The sequence below is a fragment of the Syngnathus acus genome, chromosome 3 (genome assembly GCF_901709675.1).
Source record: "Syngnathus acus chromosome 3, fSynAcu1.2, whole genome shotgun sequence".
Classification (NCBI taxonomy): domain Eukaryota; kingdom Metazoa; phylum Chordata; class Actinopteri; order Syngnathiformes; family Syngnathidae; genus Syngnathus; species Syngnathus acus.
The window spans coordinates 5637907-5656768 of record NC_051089.1 but is presented as its reverse complement, the minus strand read 5'-3'; the positions used below and the strand labels follow the sequence as shown (position 1 = coordinate 5656768).

Sequence of the window (18862 nt, the reverse complement as noted above, 5' to 3'; positions counted from 1 at the left end):
CACTTTCAACATCAAGCTCTGAATATAATCTCCTCTTTTCGTTTGTATTTCTCCAGAAAATCACAAAGTAGTGTCCTCGCCAGGGAGACATCCAGGTGATCAGCTAGATAAGGACTCAGACTTGCTTATTTCCCACAGAGTCATAAGTCAGGTTCTTTTGTGCTGTTTTTCCCGTAAATCTCTCTGCCCCTCGATCTCTCTCACACACTAGCCTTCCTCTCTCGCACTCTCTCTCTCTCTCTCTCTCTCATCGCTGCCCAACATCACCCTTCTCTTGCCTCCTTCCTTGATACGAGCCATCTCATATCCTGTCAATAACCCGCTAATGGGCCCGGGCAGTCAGATAAGACTGAGCCTCTGGCTTACAAGTCCGCAGACACCGAGAGCCTTTTGATGAGCTGCGGTTTCACAAATGAAAAAAGAAAAAGAAAAAAAAGGAAAGTGGCTAGCTGACAAGGTAGACGTACGGTCAAAGGGTCAGATCTCACTTGAGGACAGAAGTCTTAAACGATGAAGAGAAACAGCATGGCAGTGAAGGCTTCCTTGATTTGCCTTCACAGGATGTTGTCCATCTTTTTCTTACAATTTAACAGCATGTTTTGGAAGTGGACCATACTGAAAGGTATTAATTAAAAAAACAAGTAAAAATCAGAACGCGACAGTGAGTACCTCTCAGAAAATGCCAATCAAAACAGAACACTGAGTAATTTGCTTGTTATCGTCGCTGATACCAGCCTTATTTCAAGGTATCTGTCTGAGCCAATACAATATTGAGCGCCCTCTGGTGGCCGTTTTACAAACAGCAACTTGAATTTAGAAATTAGAACAGCCATTGATTTCATGCAATTTTAAGGAAATTTGTTACATTGGGAGTCCTTTAAAATTGCCTGTCATTGTTTTGTTTTTGGGGGGTTTTTTTTGGGAGGGGGGGATTCTCCTCAGCAAAGTAGCTGAGCCTGTAACAGTTTCCAAGCACGGCTCAGCATCCATCCAAACAACTCAAAGTCAACCACACACACGGCTCCGGGTCCTGCTCCACCCCTGCTGAAGTGCAATTGCTGCATATTACCTGAATCAATTTTTAAACAGTCCCACAGGCCTGCAATTTGACGACATGTTGAAATAATCATGAGGCGCTTGTTGGGTAATGCACTCTGTCTCAATGAACGCACGGGGGAGAACGGAAGGAGAACGGAGGGCCAACAAGACTGATGATGTACGTGAGTGCGTATGCGCCGTGCTGAAACCAGTCTCAGTCAAGACGGCTCCTCGATGGGACCCTTCAGCGGACGCAATCAAATTAGCAAGAGCATCACAGATACGGGGTAATAGCCTAAAATTGAATTTATGTGCAAGCTAAAGTGAGCCTTCTCTGCAGAATCAATCACAGTGTTGGGGGAAGGAAGACACAGGGGAGGAGCATTCACAGCTATCGCACTTGTAAAGACAGTCGAGAGCAGACAATTTTCTCGCCCAGGGGGATCGATCCAATTACACTAATTAATTTTAATTAGCCCGAGGCTCCTCTCCCAGAGTGAAATCTGGTCAACTTTCTATGTTGTATTAAATACAATTGCTAGACTAATGGCTTGCCATTAGCTCCGCCTACTCCACTGGCTGACACGACTCAAGGAAAGTCACTGATGTACTTTGGTTCAGGCAGTATGTGCTCTGCAACTGACCGGCAACCAGAAAAGGCAAATTAGACATCAAATTGACAGCCATTACAATAATTATATAAGTTAAATTACCCCTACACGTGCAGACAAAGTTACACAGGTTGTCACGTGACACATATTAAACATTTTATGTCAAACGTGCAAATTGAAATGCAATATCTTCCCCGACTATCGGTGTAAATTAAGACATTTAAAACATGTAAATGAGGTTTATAAAAGAAGGAATCGAATGCAGTCCAAATTAAGAAAGCTACAAAATAAACTCCTTGGCAGCCATTTTGTTATTGTTGTTCGGAGACGGGATGTCATATTGAGCTAGGGCTAACGTTACCTTTGATTATGCATAATCGGCACGACAACAGCAGTGTTTTTGTATCGCGTTCCATGTGGAGCAGCCAACTAATTCGCTTAGTGCTCCACTCAGTGGAGAGAAACTGAATCATTGCACGAGCCAACCGACTTCTACTCCTCCTCCGTACGGATGCCACGCTGCCGCTAATGAGCCGGCCCGTGCTCCAATTTGTGTCAGCGGAGAAGAGATGCCTAATGAACAACTGGTTGTACTGAGCTCCACTGCGCCGCAAGTTGAATCAGGTCACCACATTTTGTCATCTAAACTCCCAAGCTTTTATTCTCACTCAAATCCCAATTTGTCATATTATTTCATCAAGTTAGTATAGTCCACAGGGGAATTTGCTGTGTAGAGGAAAAGGGTTGAATTTTATGGGGTGGGTTTTTTTTTTTCCCCCCAAAAGAAGTTAGTCAATTTTACAGGTTTGCCTGAGGATGTTGGGCCCGCATTTTGACATGCTGTATCAGCCGGTATGAGAGTTTAATTTACATGATGTGTCCAAGTCTACACCAACAGCAAAGAAAAGAAGGTTATAAACCTTCCACAGTGCAGATCCCAATTTTTGACATGCTAGACTCCTTTCTTTTATTTACGGTGCGCACAGACGTTATCAAGCCAGCCTGGGCCTATTTGTTACTTTTTTATGATGACCCAACTTCTTTGCCTGTACAGAAGTGAAACTTTGAAGTTATGATTCCTTCGTTGCGACATCACCCAGCCCCGCTTTCAGAACGATAAAAAAATTTGCTCTAGAAGCAGTTTACATGGAGGGCGTCGCAAAACTGTTTTTCTGGATTCATACCAAAACATTCCATTCAAAATATACCGCAAAACTTATCTTATATTCAATATGCATGTATGTCTAGAGTTTATTTCGCAAGCTTTTTCCTAGTTTGGCCAATTTCAGTTTTCAAAAGTCCTCCAAGGGCCCATACTATGTGACCCCTCGTCTAAAACTACAGCAACTTTGAGAATCCTTTCAATCCTTCTTGTTGCCCTACAAAGCTCTGAAGAGGGAAGACTAATGGACCTCGAGGGGTTTATTGTTACCACAGCTGACACCCACCAACAGCTTGGACGGCCAGCATGGCAGACAGCAGCAGCAGCGGCAGGGTCATAGTGGTGATCCCAGGGTGGATTTGAACAGCGGCAAAACTTCGTCAGGCGTGACGCTGCAGGGATCAAAACAAAGCAATTAAAGAACGTCTACTAGTCATCTTTCCTTATCCTTGCCTGGTAGTTTTAAACTCCAAAGGATTACCCACCCAAAGTCAAAGATTTTCTTTACAATGATATACTTGTCTAAACACGGCATTCAAATTAATATTGTGTTGACACAATGCACTTTCTTTTATCCAATCCCGGGGGTGGCCATTTTGCCACTTACTGTCGACTGAAAATGACATCACAGTGCTTAAGGGCTCAGGTAACGACCAATCATGGCTCACCAGGTTTAGTCATGTGACGTTCACAAGCTGAGCCAATACATTTCAAATGAAATAAGACAAAAACTAAACAGTACAAGTTTCATGTTTTTCCATCAGCCTTAATGTTTGACTTGAGCGGAGCGGATGTGGGTCAGTCTTGCAGTCTCATCATGACCAAAGTTTCCATAACTGAGCAGCTCGCCACTTTCTCCAGACTGTGCAAGTAAACTTGACATAGCAACAAAGGAATAAAAAACACCCACCCCTATTTCCCTGGAGTTGTTCTTTGGAGAGCACAATGTGAAATTGGACCAACTCCCTAAACCAAACCACAGGCTGACTCCGCCTGGTTGTGTCCAGACACCAGGAAGTGACTAACTGACTTGTGCTACCCCATGTTGGTAGTGTAAAAAGCATTTTAACTCTTATTCGTCAAAAGTTTTTATCACTTTTTTTTAAATTGGGAAAAGATCTGGAGCGCACTTGGGGGCCGTTGATTTATAGATAGTTATTTTTAACAGGAAAATATCACATTTGTAGCGTCCCATTATGACAACACCACAGAGGAAGTTTCAGGAAATGATAATGTTAACACTAAAACGCATCATGGGTGTTGACCTTTTGGAGAACTTGGTTTACTGTAGACATTTTCTCACGAGCGATTTAGTTTTTATTGTTAGAATCATTTTTTTCCCAGTGAAAGATTTCATTTAGTACATTTGATGTAAAAATGATTACAGAACATAATATTCTGTGTTGACTGACTTAATTGTCGACCCATATGAGGATAAATGTTGGAGAAAATGAATGGATGGACACAACAGGATGACATCACTTCCCACTCAAGTTATCCGGATGGGGACTACAACATCCTCTACATCCCACCGGATGCTGTACCTGCCTGCTGAACAAGCATGTGATAAAGAACAACTTAAGTCAGGAAACCCCCTCTTGAAGATTACTTTTGACACATCACCTCTGTTAATTTAAAAAAAAAAAGTTAAAGTACTGTGCAGGGAATTCCCATTACTAGCGCGTCATTGAACGCAATTCCTCCACGTCGCCGACCGGGGGCACACAAACGTTATTTGCCATGACTTTCCCTACGGCTAAAATAAGAAATTACGACATTAATCCTGAGAAAAAGTATACAAACATCAGCCCTGATTTCGACTTAACTGCCTGATGCTTTAAATAACACGCTGGAGTCGTAACTTTTAGCGAAATGCATGCAATCAAAGTAGTGGGTGGACAGTTTCTTACCATGGTATGGACAAAGACGAGAAAAACTACTAAAGTGGCGTCGGCGTTGTCTTTCCAGTCCAGTCGATGTTGCGTTCAGGAACACGACGTCCCGCTGAGTGTGAAGATAACGGTGTGTTTTGCTGGCTTGAAATGGCTCTATCGGGGTTTATCAAAGTGCGCAAGTGTGTTCCATTGATTTGGATCTGGTTGCATTCACTCAACCACTCCTTGCTGCTCTGCCCGGTGGTGATGTCATATCGAGGGGGACGAATCCCGACCCACTGCCGATTGGACAGCGTAAAAAATAAATGCAGGTTCTGAGAACCTCATTAGCATTTTATTCATGCAAAAAGCTCTTTTTGACGGAGCGTCATTAAATACAGCACTACAGCGTGTGATTTTCACATAATCTTTGGTGATGTGGAACTGGTAAATTAGACAAAATATTTATTTATGTTTTATAATGTGTCTAAGGTTAGTTTGTCGAGTCTGGATAGCGCCTCTTAACCAAAATGAAAACAAGCCCATCATGATTCATCTTTCTGGAATCACATTTTCCCCCCGAGACATGACGCAGCGCCGTCTGAACAAGACAGCGGAAAAATCTATTAGGTGCATGTGATAAAACCATCAAAACAAACGAAATAAAACACATGAAAGGTTTAGCTGGTGCATTTAACGTCTGAGAGGAATATTTCTTTGTTTTAATTTAGAAAATAGATGGAGCATGAAAGTTCCCTGACGTGGACACTGACTAAAAACGCACCATGTACCACGTGACTAAAACCTAGGAAGTGAGTGGAGTGTCAACATTGAAACGGTGAGTGTGCGCTTGTCTTTAGTGCGCTTTTACTGAACATTTCCATTTGTAGGCTTGCTTTTATCCATTCAATGTCGTATGTTATGTTATACAGTGGAATAGCTTAATACACATTTGCGATCCAGTAAGTGCGTCTTGGGAAAGCCGGCTAGCCGTGATTGCATATTTGCTTACGTTGCATAGGGTTAGGGTTAGGGTTAACTACCGAACAGGGTCTCTTTATTGTATGCTTAGCTCTGGGTGGTATATTCACTCGATTACCCCCCTCCTCCTCTAGATGGCATCCTCAGACTGGCACTTGTCCTTGAAGCTGTTGGATCAGCCCAAATCCACCTTCCACTTCCCCGAGATGATGCCAGGGGACGTCGCTCCTGGAGGCTACAGAGTTGCCACCCTAAAGCAGCTTGTGGCTGCGCATCTCCCCGACTCTATACCCGACCCTGATCTCATAGGTAGGCCCGTTTGGAGAGGTGTTAGTAGTTCATTAGAGAGGGTCGGGGTGCATTCAGCTGCACCAGTAAAATTCGATGTATTTGTATTATTTTTCCCCACATATGCACAATGATACTTAGGCTCCACCTTTAACGCCAGCTTGATAGATGCCATGTGTCCTGTATGTGGTTCCAGAGCTGGTCCACTGTGGGCGTAAACTGAAGGATGACTTCACGCTGGATGCCTGCGGGATTCTACCGGGATCTACCTTGCATGTCCTGAAAAAGACTTGGCCTGAGCCTGAAAGCATTGCAGGCGTGTTTTTTAAACTAATTTTAAGAAAATATTTTTCATTTGAAATGCATGCCAAAGCTTTAAATGTCTTTTTTTAATGATTATTATTTCAGAACCTGTGAACAGAGCGACTGCGGCCAGAGAGTTCCGAATGCTCCACGCCGCCCTCCACTCGCTACACTCCACCTACAGAGACTCTGTGAGAATGACGCTATGCGCATATTTAATAACTATTAGGTCCAACCACACAATCTCAATATTGAGTGTATAAATATTGTTAAGTATTCATTTAAAAAACAACACACTATGTGTTAAATGCCAGACAGAGCTCTGGGGAGATACATCGATTGCACACAAAATATCGAAAGAAAAAGCAAAATCCACACTACTACTTAATCCTGCATCTCTCTTCTATACCCAGGTGTACAAAATGTTGACCAACAAAGAGTCTCTGGATCAAATCATCGTGGCCACACCAGGACTCAGGTCCGACCCTGTGGCTCTAGGTATGACCCGATGCTTTTTTTCCATTGGTGCAAACATGCAAACGCTGACATTTGTCATCACAGGCGTGCTACAAGACAAAGACCTCTTTGTGCAGTTCACAGACCCCAACATGTTAGACACGTGAGTGCTTGGTTTTTCTTGTGTCAGACGTGTGGGTGCAGAGTGGCGATCATAAAGTTCTCTTTGGTACCTTACAGACTGATCGGCTCACACCCGGCCCTGGTCAACGCCATCATTCTGGTGCTGCACTCTGTGGCAGGAAGTGCACCCATGCAGTCCACCGGCGCCGCTGCCACATCTTCTACTCGCAACACTTCCGCTAGCTCCTACAGTGATATGCCCGGTCGGTACATTTATTTCGTCTTTTGTTTTTGAGATTAAACATCATCCACCTAGCCATACTGACCCAAACTGTTCTTCTGTGACAGGAGGCTTCATGTTTGAGGGCATGTCTGATGATGATGAAGACTTCCAGCCTGTGAGTCTTTGCTTGCCTCTGAGCGTCAGACATCTTTTGAAGCCGTAATTCTTACGAGTGTTGTTTTGGTTGGAGCAGGGCAGCCCGGCAGGCCCTTCAAGCAGAGCGGGGGTCTCGGCGGGCATTCGGCCGCTCTCGCTCAACCACAGCGGCGCCACGGGTCCACGACCCATTACGCAGAGCGAGCTAGCAACGGCGCTAGCTCTCGCGAGCACGCCCGAAAGCAGCGCAGTGACTCCGACCACAGCCAACCAGGTCAGGCCGTGCTGGAACATCTCACAACCATGTATGAACATGAATTATGCTGCATCAAAACTTAACAGCCAAGCATTCACACTTACTTTTTTTTATGATTCTTTCAAACTACAGTTAGACTTTAGCCAAAGATTTCTATATGTCACATTATTCAAACTTGGTTGTAGGGCGAGTCGTCGTCGTCGAGCGGCGGCCCCCCTATGATGGCAGGGACCCCCGTCAGTAACGACCTGTTGAGTCAGGCACTGCAACAAGCCCTCCAAGCAACCAACATGTCTGCCCTCCAGGTAACAAATATCTCGGTTAAAGTGCATGCTGAGACACGTAAAAGAGAAAGTAAAGCGACTTTGGGGCGATGCGTTCAGGGCCGATGGCAGTCGCAAATGCAACAGCTCAGGGACATGGGCATCCAGGATGAGGAAGGGATGCTCAGAGCACTGCAGGCCACTGACGGAGACATCCAGGCCGCCCTGGAACTCATCTTTGCTGGAGGACCGGGACTCTGAATGCAGACCTGCTCATTAAACTAAACTCTAATGAAAGATTTTTGTTGGCACGTTATGACATTCATTGTGCTGTATCATAATATCATACTTTGTTATTAACTCACTGTCAGTGTACTTGTAATACAAAAATAAATCTGGGTTCCCAAGCGTTCTGGAAAATGACCAATTTGCCAGTCATGAAAAACATGGAAAAGGAGAAAACGAAAACATGCATTGTGATGTGGACTGCTGAGGATCTTGCCATCATCTCAACCTTATTAAACGCACACAAAATGCAATTTGTGAATAGAAAAACACATTTCTAGCATGGTCAAAATCATTTTCGTACAACTGGGAGGAATCGTAAACAATTTCTAAAATATTATGCCCTTCAGCATGCTTGTAAGGCTCAGATGTTATGTACCTAATCAAGTGGCCCAACGTGGTTTTCTGATTTGACTACTAGATGGCAGTATAGGTCTGTTTCTGTCCCGACGATATTGTTACAATAGACTGATTTTTACTTTCAATCTTTAGTATGACATCACACCTATTTAGTTTAATAATTACATCCTCATACTATTAACAAATTGGCTACTTTCTGGTTTGTTTTGCTTAGCAAGCAGGAACCATTGTTTATTTGAATCAAACAAAATTAAATAAAGTATTTTTTCCCCACCATTCTTTGGCTCCACTGGTGTGTACTGACTTGAGTCTGAATGGTTTCTGGCCATAATGGTTTTGACTGTGGCAATGGTAGCCATGTGGTGTAAATGTTTTTCTAATCAAAGCAGAACAGACAAGGAGAACAATAGCCACATCAGACCACCTAGATGAGGAACGTCTCTTTTCACAATTGTGTCCCCACATGTTGGTGAAAAGAAGTATCATTAGCATAACGTCTGGTACCAGAGATTGCTTTCTGTCACCATGTTGAGTGTAAAAAGGTGGACAGACAGCAGGTCATTTCTATCCCCTCTACGCTCCATTTGAATGCATTCAACTCACCTTTTTATATGAGATCTTCCATCTTGGCTCTTTCTTTAGTGCACAAAAGCTCCTCTGATGTGTTTCATGCATTGATGGAAGAGGTGGAGATCACCTGTCTCTATGGAACCTTGGAATAATGGATTTTAATGTACAGCTTTGATGGATGATAACATTTCAAGACAGAAGTGGAAATGCAGCCTTAGTGAATGCTTCAACGAGAATCTTGGAATGTCATTAAGCATTTAACTAAAGAATACTTCCTGGTTTGTTTGCATGTGAGCAGTTTTTTCTGTTGGCGACAGTTTGTTCTGTTAGTTAGTTGAATTATATTATCAAATGTTTGCATTTGTACGGTGTGGGTTACCTCCTGATCTGTTAAGTGAATAGTTAGTGGTGGGAAAACGAAGCTTCAAATATACTTCCTGAACCAGTTGTATTTTCTGACTCCTCAATACGGCTTTTTTTTAAAGGATTTCAAGAAATTGCAAGTCTGTGTGCTTTCAGCCCAATTTTGAACAGAGGGCCATCTGAAGTAGTCAAAAAAATACAACAACTGATCCATGAAGCCAGTTTGAAGCTTCACCTTCCCCCCAATAACAAGAGAGAGAAGATACCAATAGCCACAGTCCTTGACTCAAAACAATATAGCAGCCGCACGCTATTTACAGAGAAGCGTAGCCATGGCAACTGGTGCCATCGTCAAAAAGCATCAGACAACAACTTGCGCTTTAGTTATAATAAACCCGATTTCTTCTTTTATTTATTTAGATGCCTCCGCGTCCCCTGTGCTTATGATACATTCAGTATATACATTTGGCCATAGGGGGACGCCGCACATACACGCTCACAAGTTAAGACACTTTAGACAGAAGGGATGCTTTCCATAGAGAAATGTTTCGAGTGTCCTCCGTGGATTGCGGTCTATTTCCTCCAAAGCTAAGTAAGGCCTCCCCCGTCTATAACACCCGTTTGCAGCGGTCATTAAGAACCTTCGTAGACATTCATCTTCTCTAAATCTTTTCTCTCATAGGTCCACTTAAGTCGTAGTAAAGCTGCAGTGATGTTGACCTCACCGTGACGACCCTCAGTTCGACTTTTTAAACAGGTGAGTCGTTTTCATCGCCTCCGTGGGACGGTTGGTACCATTGAAACACCAGTTGGGAGTCCTCCAGTTGCATAGCACACACTTAGCGGCAGTCCATTCCCTTGAATTTTTCATTTCTTACAGATTTGCTCACCAAGCAACTCCATCAAAGGTTGGTGTTTCGCTGACAATAATAAATAAGAGCTCGTATTGTTTTTGGAGCTGTAGCAATGTTAACACTCGAATTGGCGACATTAAAATAAGGGTCAAATTTTTATTTTGCATTTGAGTTCTAAGGATCTACTATAGGGAAATAATTTAAGAAAATGGAGATAGAACACATTTCGGTTCTCTTCCTTCGTTAAAAAAAAAATTGTGCTTGGTGAGCAAAATCCAAGAAGTGACTTCAACACAGGACTTGTCAGTGTTCTTGAGAATTTACAATGGACTCGTTGAATGCATAAAGTTCCAGTTTGAATGTTCATCGGGGTTCCAATAAACTGCGCTGCGGTTGGTCAGGAAGAATTGGGCCGAGGCGTGACGAGCACACAAGAAGAGCAAAACGTAGAGCACCACAGGAGTCACCCCGGAGAACACGATCACAACAAAAAATGGGGGCGCTAATTAGCCCATCAATAAATTACAGTCAGGGAACAATCGTTCAAAAGCAGGATTGCAGTCAGCTGATCTCCATGCATTATAAGGCTTCAACCAAACGTTTGACATCACACAGCATCATAATAGTGACAAAAACACACCAAAGCCGGGCTTGAATTGTCCTTTTTTTCAGCTTCTTTTTTCTTTTTCAAATTCAAAACGAATGATACGATTTTAAGGAAAGCAGAGAGTGGATCGATGCGGGCCGTCCCACTGTACCTATTGATCTTCAGACAGACGGCTGAATGGCATTGATTTTCTGAGGTAGACAATGCAGGCGTTGTGGCGGGGGGGAGGGGCTTTAGGCGGGACAGCTCCAGGGTTAAAAGGGGGGCTTTAGTTCCTCAACTCTGACTTGTTGGACGGGTTGACTCGTCCATCATGCTCTCTCTCTCCAGAATGTCTTGCCACTTACGCTGTCATTGGTGTAACATGCCCCCCCCCCTCGCTGACGGATGGTGGAGAGTATGGATGATGACGTGAAAGAGAGATCAACGTAAAAGCCTCAGACTTCTTCACGTCCCCCCCCTTTGCAATACATCTACGTGCATAGAGTATCAACTAGGGATGGGCTTGTTAACAATTAGTGGATCATGATGTCTTCCACGATGGAGACAAAATAAAGTGCAGCACTTTGATGGAACCAGCATCGGCATCAACTACTGTCTAAACATGTCGGCTAAGGCGTGCTAACTTCGAAACTCTGATACTGGTTCCATTTGATCAACTTAGTTATCAGGCTACGTCGTGGCTTTGTTTCCTAGTTTGGAAGCCAATCCCGAATGTAATTGAGGAAAATGGAGTTGATTTTGTCTCAGTTGGTTTACTGCCAGAAGAAAGTCAATGTGACAAGTCAGCTAAAGCCTATCGGGTGCGACAATGAAGAGTTATCTCTTGCGTGACAACAGCCTGGAACAGAAACGGCCATCTTGTTTCTTAATTGTCACAGATCATACAGACCTAAACCTTGGCGACCTTTTCCGGTTGCGTTATAATGCTCTAAGGATGTATTCGGAACTGACTGTTTGGTCCACTTTAAAAGGACCAGGGTCAGATTGTAAAGCTGGACTGCAGATCATCACAAACGTGGGTGTTTTTACAAAATGTACTTCGCTTGCAAAATGTATAGTCTGAATAGGAAACGCACTAAATGAAAGTCCGCTTTTGGTCTGGACCAAACAAGCGGACTAAAAGACTTCTGGTCTGAATACACCCTAAGACAACCCAATTGCCCATCCTTAGTATTAACCTTTCAGAAAACCCAAGTTTTCCAGATGAACAGCCGCGACAAATAAAGTGTATCCTCTCCGTGGGAACGCCCAAAAAAGGAAGTAAGCGTGTGTCGGTCATAAATAAACAAAAATAACTCCTGCATAAAAGACAGATCTGTGGGAATCTGTCAACCAGTGAGGTGAGTCAGTATCAGCAGTTTTGGGATTTCCCTTTCTGTTATGGGGGTTTTGGTTTGGGTGGGGTACTATAGAGTCCTGATGGCCACGGGGTACAGCAGGGACATGTGTTCGGCCCCCTTGATGGGCAGCTTGCGGCTGGAGTAGAAGTGGATGATGTCGGGCACACTGTCGAAGGGGCAACTGTTCTGGCCCAGGACATACTTGTTCTCTTTGGTCCTGGACAGCTTCATATGCATAAAACCCTGGCTGCTCCTGGGGACACACAAAACCACAAGAAACAGCAGTTAGTGAGCAACCCAGGGGGAATGCGACAAAGACTTGTACTTAAGGTCCAAGGCGTCACGTGCCCGGCATGGGGATGAGGCTAATGAACCCTTAGGATAAATCACTTAAGCTAGAGCAGTAAAAAGCAAATGAAGAGGCTCCCTGCGCGCTTCCACCCGCCTCGGATCAATACCTTTTACAGTTTCTCACTAATCCTGTGCTCGCAAATAGAAAATTAGAGTCGGGCCATGGGGATATTAATATTCCATTTATCTTCGGAGGGACATAAACAAAGTATTCTGATTATTGGTCTTAGCAACTAATATCTCCAATTCTGTGTTCAGAAAATTGCAAGACGAAAACAATGACAAATATTTTTACTGCCTTGGCACATCTCTGGGGGTAGTTGGTAAAACGCAACGAAACATTTAATGTAAATATTGGTCCCTAACCCAAGTTCTGTGCATGTACTCCACCTGGACAATGTGCCAATTGGGATGTGAAATTCCTTTTTTAATTATCTGCTATTGTAAGTGTAAACCCCAATGGGTGTTTTTGCTCAATTGTGCACAAAATGAAAGTACTAAAGTGATAACAATAGAAAGTTGGGGGGGGGGGGGGGGCACAGGGTTCAATCTGAGGGCGTTCTAAAAATGACAAAGCTATGAAAAGTTGTCTCTTCATTCACAGATGCAGGCCACTGCGTAACATTTCTCGAATCAAGCGACAGTAAAACATCTCTGTGACTTTTGCGTTATTGAGTCTCCCAAGTGTCGTTAATGAGTTGAAATAACACGAAGAAACATTTTTGTACTTTCTGTATCGCCACTTCTGTTAGTCTGCGAGCGCCAGCCAGGAGACCTCTAGTTAAAAATAGTCGCTACAAAGAGCTTTTGATGAATCATCAGTCCCTCGGAGGCGGATGCTAGGTTACATAGAGACACACTTAAAACAGAAAACACTTCAGGGTTTGTTGGTTTTTTTTTTTTTAGATTCCCAAATGACTTCTGAGCAAATGTTTGGAGTTGTTGATGCACAATATTGTCCTTCAGAGACAGCCAGAAGGACAACACTGCCAACTCTTACCCTGATTCAGAATCCTTCATTCCTAACTTGTCCCTCAACTCCTAGCTAAGTCACTATATGTTAGCATGCCCCTTCTAACTAATCACTAAATCCTATCTTGTAATCCTACCTTTAGTTCGACTTAGACTAAACCGTAGCCTGAATGCTAACTCATACCCGCTAATTCAAACCCAGACAGCTACTCTTGGATACTGATTTGTTGTGTCGTTCTTTAAGTGCTTCAGAGTACTGATATTAATAAAAGTGATTGTCTTTCTGCAAGACTAAAGAGAAAAGGTGGAGTAGTAAGTGAGGGGCAAATAGGGTGAGAGGGCGGGGTGAACAGAAAACACTTCCCATCAGGTCAGAGAACTGACTAGGGAAAGCTTTGTTGCGCTTTATCAATAATGCAGCGCACATACGTGCCGCCATTCGGGCCTCATGCATCTTTCAGCAACCCGAGACAGAGACCGTCTTCACCTTGGGCATCCTGCTCAATCTCAGCGGCAGCCGGGGGAGCTCGCCTCATGTCGAGCGGGGCTGAACTCGTCGTCACCTCTGCTTCTGCGGCGCTCCGCCGTGATGTCGCTGCACCAATCAATCCAAGGATTGCTTTTGAGGCCTGACCGGCGCTCGTGCCTCAGGCACGAGAACCGATGTCGCCTGACGCCCAGCAGCACAAATTATTAGCGAAGAAGCCTCTCGTAAGGGTTGTGATGTCTCTTTGTTTTTTAACTGCCTGGAGGCACATTCTGGGATATCCAACAATACATTTTGAAGTGTTTTTCCATGCAGTCAGAAAATGGGAACAATTTGAAAGTGTGCTCCCTTCTGATCAGAATAAACAAATGCCCAATTGTTAAATGTCTTTAAAAGATTATTATTACTATACTGAGCTAAGATTGATTTTTCCCACCATATACAGAAAGGAAAATATTAAAAAATATGACCTCTCCAAGTACACAAGTACGGGTGTCTAAAAGCGCTAACTACGGGGTGAGGCCTCCGTTTGTACAAACACGATTTTATGTGTGTGAACCAAAGTGAACTTGTTGAAAATGTGACTTTAATTCACCTTGCACTGCCCTGCTTGCTACCATCTTTTATGAGGGTCACACGTTATCCTAAGGCAAAGCTTTAATATCAGTTAGCGGCAGCCACGGCAGCTTCGAGGCCATAAATAAATCAGGTTACTGCACCGGCTGCATATCTGCTTTAATAGCTGCTGGCTCGTTATGGAGCTCCAGCTGGACACTTTTGTGATGTGGATTAATGGCGGCTGCGGGATCCACAAGGCTAACTCATCGCTCTCGGCCCATGTAAGTGACCTGAAACACTCTTGTTGTGGTCATCCAATTGCTTTAGTACAATTTTCCGCTAAAAGCCCAAAAAATCTAGCATGATGATCATTTAGTGCTAAATATTGAATTTGTGTTTGTTATTGGGCGTGCGTCGCTCTTTGGAGCCCTTGGGAAATTACTTTGGCTGCTTTCAGCATCAACGGATCGTAGTTTGGCAAATAAAAGTCTTAAAGGGGATATATTATGGAAAATTGACTTTTTAAGTGCTTTTATACAAATAGTTGGGTCTCCAAAGTGCCCCCTTACCCAACAAATGTGGAGGGAAAAAAAACAAAGTGACATTTCTGTTTGCCGGATAATGTTTTTTTTTCTTATTTGAGCAGAATAATAAATGGTGGCCAGGTGCAGAAGCATAAAAAAGAAAATGTAGACGATGTTTTTGTTCCCCGCCTCCAGCAAGGTTAGGCTCAAGGCTAATCAGCGTCTGTCTGCGTTTACACTTTCATCTCCCATCTAAAGGTCGTCGTGGAATCGGGAAGACCTTCCCAAATGTCATTCGTCTGCCTTCAAATCGACAATATTTCCGTACCTCCAGCAAAAAAAAAAAACGCTTTGCCATATTGTCAGAGAATATGTGGCAACATTCCTGTTGTCGTGGCAACCGGCTCTCACGACAAGAATGCGATGAGACTTGCATCGGGGAATGGAAAGTTCAACGCAGTGAAATGTCAAGACATAACTCGGCCAATAAGAGCGTCCCCTTGGCGGGGGGGTCAGGGTTCACTGATGGGAGTTGAAGTGTCAGCAGATTATGAGGTCTGGTGTGGCGAGGTGAAGGATGAGGGCAGTGTTGGTGGGAGGTAGAGGTAGCAAAGGTGAAGCTCATTAGCATATCGGAACAATGCAGTGAGCACACTATTGTAGTCCAGGTGAAGCTTTTTGTGCAACAGAGAATTTCAAAATGTTTTCTAGAACTTGGGTTTGCATTCTAAAGTGAATCACCTCCTAAATTGTCTATCCAATTCAATAATTAGTAAGTGGTCTAATAAAAAGGACGATGTGATTCTTACTTAAGTGAGAGGGAGTAGTCGTTCTTGCTTGTTTCACTGTTCCGCACCAGGTAGCTCGCCTCCTTGCACAATCGCAGCAAACATTCTGCATCCGTCCGACTGATGGCGCCGTGGTACCAGCTGACAAAGCAATAAAGGGGAAAAACATCTAGCCATTGTGGGTACAAAACAAATCCAAAGCAAGGGATCTAACTCACAATTGGCTTTCCAAGGCCATGCTGGGATCGATGCGTTCCCCCACGGAGGAGCCGGGTTGCTCGGCCGACGACATTTTGGTGTTAACCAAGCAGCCGCTGGAGTGCCGCTGCAGCGGCCGGGTTTTCCCGTCCATGGTGGGCGACATTCGAGACTTCTCCACTCCATCAAACTGAACTATAAGATTTAGAAAGAAAAAAAAAAGCTTGAACACCTTTGAGCAGTTGAGTCGATCAGTTCTAGACATACCCATGAGTGAGTGAGTGAGTGAGTGAGTGAGTGAGTGAGTGAGTGAGTGAGTGAGTGAGTGAGTGAGTGAGTGAGTGAGTGAGTGAGTGAGTGAGTGAGTGAGTGAGTGAGTGAGTGAGTAAACATCTCACATTTTTGTACACATTTTACAATTTATTTTCATGGGTCAATACTAAAATGACATTACACTACTAGCACATATTTATGGACCCTACTGTAATAAAACATTTATTTTGTGAGACTGTTTAAATCACAGCCCGATGGAAATAGCGGTGAAACTGAGAGAAATTCTGCTTGCGATTATTTGCAGTGATGGTGACACTTGGCGACATGTTCACACGCTCCGTTAATCCATCTCGACTATTCTTTCTAAATCCTTGTACATTCCTGTGTGTGTGAACGCGTCAGCAGCCGAACCAAAAAGACATTCAAACCCCCAAAAGGTAAACATTACACTATGCGGCAAGGTTACGTGCACTCAAGGCCGACTGGTAGAAGTGACTAAACTTGTTTATTGGCTATTTACATAAGTCTCACGTGGCCAGTCAGCTCCCGCTTGTGTGTTTCCCATGTGTGTGGCTTTTGGTTTCTTTCCCGCCGTCATCCATCACTATAATTGATGTCGCGGCACCCTTGGCTTTGGAAAAGACCTATTTTAGAGCCACGCTGACACGCCGGCGGTGGAACCGGCATGCGCGAGCGGCGTCCCTTGCCGTGAACGCTTTGACATATCAACGGCCGTGGCTCTTGATGAAGAGAATCGATGACATCGGCCCTCTGTCATCAATGCATCGAGAGTCATCTCTTGTGTTCTATGAGCCATGACAGCATGTCCAGAGAGATACGTTTAGCTTGTGGGCTACGTACATACGGTCCAGAGGAAAAACGTTTGATGCGTCCCGCCATGCAATTGTAAACGCATTTCAGGCAGAAGAGTCGGGCCGATGAATGGTTGGGGCGGGACCCTAATCAGTCTCAAGACGTTTGATCGCGTTCCGAGCATGCGAAGCTGCCCGACTATTAGTTTCGAGTCATCAAGTTTTGCTACCGGGCTCAGCACGCATGCGATGATAAAAACTAAATAGGTTTGCGATGTATTTACATCTTGCCAAGTGAAAATTTACATTTGTTACAGTATGTTTTTAATTGGACAACAACGAAAGAAAAAAAGTAAAAGAACATTTTCACTGGTATGAATACCGCTGGAAAATTCAGTTTATGAAACTGCTGATTTTTTGGGCCTAACAAGAAGTAACAAAGCAATTTAGAGACAAAAAGTCTTCATAAAAGCCCCTCATAAAATATCGGGATAATTTGTTTCATTTTATTGACATTGTGTTGAGTAAGATGCTGTTATTTACATCCCTATTCATCAATCAGGCAGACAGACTTTTGGCAAGCGACTTTTGTAGTAAATCCGTACACGATGTTGTATTTGTCTTTCGTTTATGTGCACTTGATGTCAATGTTATGCAAGACATGATGGATTATAATACGTTTGACTCCTAATTTGGGCGTTTAATGTGCCATGGATGCAGTCTGCTCCAATGAAACCACAATGGTGTCATTCGAGCTGTAAACAGCAGGGGGTCCTCTTCACCTCCACTCTATAAATGAACTCATTGCCCTTGACGCAATCTACCACAAAGTCATGGAAGTGATTCATCCAAATGACTTTTTTTTAAATTTCTTTTGTCCTAAAATCTGATACGTGATGGGAAATCAGTGGCTTCAGAAAAACTCGGGTCTAACGGGAAGGCATTGTTGGACAAAGCAGTCATTCTAGATGAGTCCACATTGAAGATGTTTTTTTTTTGGGCCACAATATGACTGCCAGTGTGCTATGAGCCTGATACATTTTGTTTCCATGGCAACTGACCGGTGGGGACAACAGCGATGCATGTTTACGCTCCTCTTATCCCTGCCGACAGCTGTTTAGTTTGTAATTCAACTTCTTCACTTTCCTTTTTTTCATGTCGTATTCTAACCACGCCAACGTGACAGTTAAAAAAACTCACCGCTTTTCATCACCATTCCTACAAACTAGGTCGTCAAAGTGTGGCTCTGGAAGTGAAGATAAAACCTTTCAAATTTAAAGTGTCATGTCTCTACCAAGTCCATGGTACAGATTTACTATCCAGAAAAAAATAGGGAGTTATTAAAAAAAATCTTATTCCATTAGGAAATACAGTTCACATGTTCCTATTATCCAGAACACAAACATACATAGACTACACTGTAGTCACTACAGGATAATGTCCTTGTTACATAATTCCTGCCTGGCTCCCATTTTTATTTCTATCGTTGGTTGCCCACACAACGTGTAAGTATTTGCTCACTTGACTACATCTTTCTCTTGTCGACGTCCAACCAAGACAAGAAAGAAAAAAAAAAGACTTGCTGCACACTGTTTGGATTATATTCAAAACGGTTTGTCTTTTCTTCCTTCTAAACCGAAAATGTATATTTTAGGCTCCAACATCAGTGAGCCAAGCTTATTCCCCTTTTCTGCACCAGATTGACGAGATGATTGGCCAAGAGGAGAACAAAAGCCTCCTGACAGGCAGCTTAAGAAGGATGAGAATGTGCACAGTTATCTGA

General features: G+C 43.5%; 3 protein-coding genes across 8 annotated transcripts in view; 1 reads left to right on the top strand and 2 right to left on the bottom strand.

Moving 5' to 3' along the window:
• Positions 1-4969, bottom strand: part of cd276 (CD276 molecule) — a 49911-nt gene extending 44942 nt beyond the window's left edge. The window contains exons 1-2 of the mRNA XM_037248478.1: positions 4722-4969; positions 3098-3203 (exon numbers count right to left, since the gene is read on the bottom strand). Coding sequence (XP_037104373.1) covers positions 3098-3149 — 52 coding nt within the window. The 5' untranslated portion in view covers positions 3150-3203; positions 4722-4969. The remainder of the gene's footprint in view (positions 1-3097; positions 3204-4721) is intronic.
• Positions 4970-5396: 427 nt separating this feature from the next.
• On the top strand, positions 5397-8146 carry LOC119121076 (ubiquitin-like protein 7). Its single transcript, XM_037248477.1, has 11 exons — positions 5397-5523; positions 5801-5975; positions 6151-6270; positions 6363-6448; positions 6671-6755; positions 6819-6876; positions 6954-7099; positions 7185-7234; positions 7313-7489; positions 7657-7776; positions 7855-8146. Exons 2-11 carry the CDS (start codon positions 5801-5803, stop codon positions 7993-7995), a joined length of 1158 nt encoding a protein of 385 aa, XP_037104372.1. The 5' UTR covers positions 5397-5523; the 3' UTR covers positions 7996-8146.
• Positions 8147-9691: 1545 nt separating this feature from the next.
• LOC119121075 (SH2 domain-containing adapter protein F-like) overlaps positions 9692-18862 on the bottom strand; it is a 55321-nt gene continuing 46150 nt past the window's right edge. For all 6 annotated transcript variants that reach the window (XM_037248471.1, XM_037248472.1, XM_037248473.1 and 3 more), the window contains 3 exons: positions 16015-16189; positions 15818-15937; positions 9692-12369 (listed from right to left, as the gene is read on the bottom strand). In XM_037248471.1, coding sequence (XP_037104366.1) covers positions 12183-12369; positions 15818-15937; positions 16015-16189 — 482 coding nt within the window. In that variant the 3' untranslated portion in view covers positions 9692-12182. The remainder of the gene's footprint in view (positions 12370-15817; positions 15938-16014; positions 16190-18862) is intronic.